We start from the raw sequence: 6,000 nt of genomic DNA on the forward strand, positions 1-6,000 counted from the left end.
AATGGGGCAAGAAACTGCTTGTACCAAGAATTGATTTTTTAGTAATGGGCATGTGTTCTGATTTAATTTGTTCAAACCCCCCCCCGCCTTTGGAACTGGATGACATCGTCATGATTACAATAATCAAACTAAGACTACATACAACATAAGGATTTTTAGATACCTAGTGTACAGGAAACAGTCCCCAAAGAAACTAAACCAAAATGATCAACAGAGATTTAAAAGTAAATTTAAAGATTTAAAAGAAGTTTAACTCTCTACATAGAAGAATAGATTGCACTCAACTGGGAGGATCTGAGATGTCACAACTAAACACGATAAAAATCTTTCTTATATTCTGTGTGTGTTGGGTTTTTTAAAAGGAGAAAGAGGCATGCTATCAAAATACTGAGAAACTATATAAAAGTGAGTACCATCAATCCTCTTCAGAAGTTCAAACAGGTTGAGGGGGTCAATGTTGAGTTGAGATGAGGTTCAGGAAAGGGAGAATGTAATGCAGGGTGTACGTGTTACTCCAGCTCTCTCTCTCTTTTTTTTTTTTTTCAGGTTCCTTCCATATGAAGCCAGGTTGCATAAGACTTGGGCCAGGGCCAGGAAAAGAGGGCAGTTAAAAATGTTAAATGACAGCCAGAGACAAGTGCATTGTTAGTGTAACCTTCTCCCCATCTTGAAATAATCAGCCTAAGAAATATAATGTATAAGGTAGCATTGTTCTAGCCCATAATTTCTCTCCCATAATTTCTGAGATAAAAATAAATCTCCCATTGTGCATAGGGCAATATACTATGGATTGGATTGTTTGGGAACTAACACAAGTTTATCCTTTTGATTATTTTGTTTACACCAACAAAGCAAAGGCAAATATCCTTGCTTTTATATTGTCATTGACTCAACTGGCAGTAAAGTTGTGCCTGAGGATATTTTGCAAGTTCAGTCACTTGCTATAAAAAACACACAACTAGCTGGGCGTGGTGGCTCACACCTGTAATCCCAGCACTTTTGGAGGCTGAGGCAGGAGGATCACCTGAGGTCAGGAGTTTGAGACCAGCCTGACCAACATTGTCCCATCTTTAATAAAAATACAAAAATTAGCTGGGTGTGATGGCAGGCACCTGTAATCCCAGCTACTCAGGAGGCTGAGGCAGAAGAATCGGTTGAACCCGGGAGGCAGAGGTTGCAGTGAGTCGAGATTGTGGCACTGCACTCTAGCTTAGGCGACAGAGCAAGACTCCGTCTCTGCAAATATACAATAAAATGCACACTTTTTCTCACGTGGCTCAGCATCCAACTGTATTTCAAAGGCATAATATATCCAATTGCAAAACATCTAGGGGAAGTGGAGTTATGGCCTATTTGTAAGGTGGCATGCTCAGGCTCTAGAATTAGACAGGACAGAGTTCTTCATTCCAGCCTTCCCTTCCCCTGTCCCCACTTAATAGCTTTGTGTCTTTGAATAAATTGTTTAACCTCTTTGAACCTCATAATCCTCATATTCAAAAAGAAGACAGTATTCCATAATGCTGCTGTGAAGATTAAGTTAGATTGTGTATGTCAAGTACCTGGTACATAGTTAACATCCAACTAACAATGAATAGTAATTGCTAATGTTTGTTGATAGTATATTATATGCCTGACATTCTTCTTTGCCTCTTACATGTATTAATTAATTGAACCCTCACAACAATCTGGAGGTTGGTACTGTTATCATCATCACCCCAACTGCAGGGAAGGGGAAACTCAAACTTGGAGAGTTTAATTTGCACAGTATATAAAGTGGCAGGGCTGAAAATCTATAGTCTTGTTCCAACATCCTCATTATGCCATGGGCAGAAGCCAGATGGGATCATAATATTTCTCTGACATGAAGTCAATAGTAACTTTAATCATACCACCAGACCTACTTCCTCTGACATATACCATCCTCCAGAGTCCAGGACTCAAGGTCTTTTCTCTAAAAGAACAATGGATAAAGTGACATGATTAGAAACAGCTAATAAGCATGTAAACTATTTGTTAGTGTTACTAAAACACCTAGACTGACAAACTAAACCAGGCTCCTATGACAAAAATACAGAATTTGTATCATAGGATCACATATGGAAACCTTGCCAGTACTTAAGTTTCTCCTCATTCTCTGCTTTTCCAATTCCACATCTCTCCCTCTCTTCCTGCATTGTAAGTCTCAATCCTCTCCTTTTTATCAGCCCTAACTCTTCAGTACTGTTCCAATGTGTTGATCTCAAACTCTTTTCCAAATCATGCCTTCCACTATAGAAATCATGCACATGGTCTCAGGAATATTCTTCACATTCCTCCTTCAGCACCCACCCCAACATTTTCTGCTTCTGAAAGCCTTTGTGTGCTTTTGTACTTTGATTGGTTGGAATGAAAAGTGCCACACGAGCATTAATAAATTAATGACTTTTTATTTGAAGCAGAAGAGGACGAACTTCCCTCCCCACAGAAAGTCAAAAGACTTCAGTTATGAAACATTCTGGGAAGAAAGTTCTAGCTTTGGGGAGAAGACCCCTCAGCCCTTCATCTCTGAAGGGTAGGATCATAGAAGACAGTCTAGAAGGCCCATACCACAGCCCTGACATTCACAGCTGACTTACCACGAAGGACCATTCAATCAACCTCCTCAATGATGGGGCCGGTGCTGGGGTCCCCCTGACGGGCTTGAGCGCCACAACTGCTGCCCCCAGGGACACCAGGCCCTCCATAGAGCCTGGAGAAGATGGGGCGACAGATTTGCTCCAGCTCCCTCTTCTGATGCTCATACTCCTCCTTCTCTGCCAGCTGGTTGTGCTCCAGCCAGGCAAGGACTTCCTGACACTTGTCTTGCACATTGCGCCTGTCCTCTTCGGGAATCTTGTCCCTAAGGCTTTCCTCTTGCAAAAAACCTTTCACAAGGAAGACATGGGCCTCCAGCGAGTTTTTTGCAGACACTCTGTCCCTCTGGGCCTCATCCTCAGCCTTGCACTGCTCGGCTTCATGAACCATCCTCTCCACCTCCTCCTTGCTCAGCCGGCCCTTGTCATTGGTGATGGTGATCTTGTTATCCTTACCTGTGCTCCTGTCAGTAGCTGTCACGCTCAGGATGCCATTAGCATCAATGTCAAAGGTCACCTCTATCTGGGGGACTCCACGTGGGGCAGGAGGGATGCCACTGAGTTCAAAACGCCCCAGCAGGTTGTTGTCCTTGGTCATGGCCCTCTCACCCTCATACACCTGGATGAAGACCCCAGGCTGGTTGTCCGACTAGGTGGTGAAAGTCTGGGTCTGCATGGTGGGGATAGTGGCCTTCCTCTGGATCAGCGTGGTCATCACCCCACCTGCTGTCTCCAGTCCCAGAGACAGGGGAGCCACATCCAGCAGCAGGAGATCCTGTACTTTCTCACACTTGTCCCCCATCAACACGGCCGCCTGCACAGCAGCCCCATAAGCCACAGCCTCATCAGGGTTGATGCTCTTGTCGAGGTCTTTGCCGCTGCAGCAACTTCTGCACCTTGGGGATGTGAGTGGAGCCCCCCACCAGGACGACGTCATGAATCTGGGCCTTGTCCAGGTTGGCATCCCGCAGGGCCTTCTCCACCGGTTCCAGGGTACTGCGGAAGAGGTCTGAGCACAGTTCCTCAAAGCGCGCACGAGTGATGGACGTGTAGAAGTCCACGCCCTCGAACAGCGAGTCTATCTCCAGGGTGGCCTGGGTGCTGGAGGACAGGGTGCGCTTGGCTGGCTCACAGGCTGTGCGCAGCCTGCGCAGGGCCCGCTTGTTCCCACTTAGGTCCTTCCCATGCTTCCGCCGGAATTCTTCCATGAAGTAGTTCACCAGCCGGTTGTCGAAGTCTTCTCCACCCAGGTGGGTATCTCCAGCAGTGGCTTTCACCTCAAAGACACCCGCGTCAATGGAGAGAACCGACACGTCGAAGGTGCCCCCACCCAGGTCAAAAATGAGCACATTGCGCCCCGCCGGTCCAGTCCATAGGCGATGGCGGCCGCCGTGGGCTCATTGATGATCCGCAGCACGTTGAGCCCCGCGATGGCCCCCGCGTCCTTGGTGGCCTGGCGCTGCGTGTCATTGAAGTAGGCGGGCACGGTGATCACCGCGTGCTTCACGGGCTGGCCCAGATAGGCCTCAGCTGTCTCCTTCATCTTGCTCAGCACCATGGACGAGATCTCCTCGGGGTAGAACGTCTTGTCCTCCCCGCGGTAGGACACGCGCACCTTGGGCTTGCCGCCCTCGCTCACCACCTGGAAGGGCCAGTGCTTCATGTCCGACTGCACCGTGGTGTCCGCGAACTTGCGACCGATCAGCCGCTTGGCGTCGAACACGGTGTTGTCCGGGTTCAGGGCCACCTGGCTCTTGGCCGCGTCCCCGACCAGCCGCTGGGTGTCGGTGAAGGCCACGTAGCTGGGCGTGGTGCGGTTGCCCTGGTCGTTGGCCAGAATCTCCACGCGACCCTGCTGAAACACGCCCACGCACGAGTAGGTGGTGCCCAGGTCGATGCCCACCGCGAGCTCCCGTGGGGCCTGCATGGCTGAAGCTTCTCGTCTGATGCGCGAGGCCACGGACGCTGCTGCAGCTCCGCCGTCAACGGGTGCTCAGCAGTGAGGCTCTCCCTGCGGTTTCTCTCCAGCCAGCCCGGCTCGGCTCTGCTCAGCTCCGCTTCCACGGGATTTTTATCCTTTTGCGCCTCCTGGGCTGACTCAGCCGGGCAGCTCGGCGGCCCGCGCGGCGCTGACCGCGGGAGAAGGCTTTGGCTGATCAGGTCATGAGATGGGGGGCGGGGCGGCTACGCCAGGCCAGCCCGCCTCTGACTCAGGGCTGCTGAAGAAACGCGGGGAAGGTTCTAGCTCCTCCCGGCTGGCTCTGAGGTTGCGCCGTTGTGGCAGAGGCTGCAAAGGCAGCAACTTTAGAGGCAAGGCCTCCCCGGGGCTGTGGGAGGTCGGATCCGCGAGGTGCACAGGGTCCTGCCCGCTGCCTTGGAGGGCCGCTGCGAGTCCAGCGGCTCAGGAAGCCCAAAAATATGTTACCATGCGAATACAGATATATAAGAGATATATGTGTATATCTTAAAACAGTTTTATCTTGAACAAAATATTTTCCAAACCGCGATTTAAGACGGTGCCTGATTCCTTCGTGAATGGCATGAGAGCGCGTTAAGGAATGATACCAAGCTTTAAGAAAGGATCATGCAGCTTTTTTGTTCTATAGTAGCATTGGTGGTTCAGTGGTAGAATTCTCGCCTGCCACGCGGGAGGCCCGGGTTCGATTCCCGGCCAATGCACGCTTTATTTTCTCTGTTCATTCAGTTATTTTTCTCATCTAAGGTTAATGACTCTTGAATAAATTAAACCATGTCGCCGAAGGCTTTAGGCTCCTCCAATTTTGTTCTCTCTCCTTTACCACTTTCCTCAAAGGAGAGGTGACATCGCGCTGTGGCCCTACGACTCGGGAGAGACCTCGCTGCTCAGCCCAAGAGAGAATGCAACACCCGGGAAAGGAGGACGCAGTGTATGGTCGGGATGTCCCTCATGTTCTCCCCAGCGTTTGTAACACCGAGGAGCCTCCTCTCCAGAGGCCCAGTGGAGAGGCCCAGTGTGCGTTTTTCTCAGTGGCCTAAGTGGGTTCTGAGTCAGAGACCAGGACTCAGGTGGAGAGTAAACTACTACAGGCTCCTGTCCGACCTATGCCCTAAATGCTGGAGGATGAGATGGGTTCACTGGGCAGTAAAGTCACACTGGTTTCTATCAGGCTGTGACTTTGTGATTTGAGGCCATTTCCCACTTTTTTTAATCCAGAACATTCCATTCAGATCTTCTGGTGTTCGGATTTCTACTGAAAGCCAAACAAGGAGACATTTCTGAGACTTCTGAAGGTTGACAAAATCCTCACACAATTTTCCGTGACCTCCCCATCCGGGAATCGAACCCCTCTCTCATGCATGACAGGCAGACATACCACTATAGTAACAAGGGTGGCAACTGTAATGGCTG

At 49.7% G+C, this 6,000-nt stretch overlaps 1 protein-coding gene and 1 non-coding gene across 2 annotated transcripts; one reads left to right on the forward strand and one right to left on the reverse strand.

The window, feature by feature from the left end:
* Positions 1–2,406: 2,406 nt before the first annotated feature.
* LOC105498221 (heat shock protein family A (Hsp70) member 6) lies at positions 2,407–5,059 on the reverse strand. The gene is given in 3 exon segments (XM_011770195.3): positions 2,407–3,490; positions 3,492–3,966; positions 3,969–5,059. Coding segments are annotated over 3 exon segments (1,908 nt in total). The 5' UTR covers positions 4,540–5,059; the 3' UTR covers positions 2,407–2,628.
* A 161-nt stretch (positions 5,060–5,220) lies between these two features.
* On the forward strand, positions 5,221–5,291 carry TRNAG-GCC (transfer RNA glycine (anticodon GCC)). Its single transcript has one exon. It is a non-coding gene; the product is annotated as a tRNA-Gly (tRNA).
* Positions 5,292–6,000: the final 709 nt, after the last annotated feature.

The sequence above is a fragment of the Macaca nemestrina genome, chromosome 1 (assembly GCF_043159975.1).
Source record: "Macaca nemestrina isolate mMacNem1 chromosome 1, mMacNem.hap1, whole genome shotgun sequence".
NCBI classification, from domain to species: Eukaryota; Metazoa; Chordata; class Mammalia; order Primates; family Cercopithecidae; genus Macaca; species Macaca nemestrina.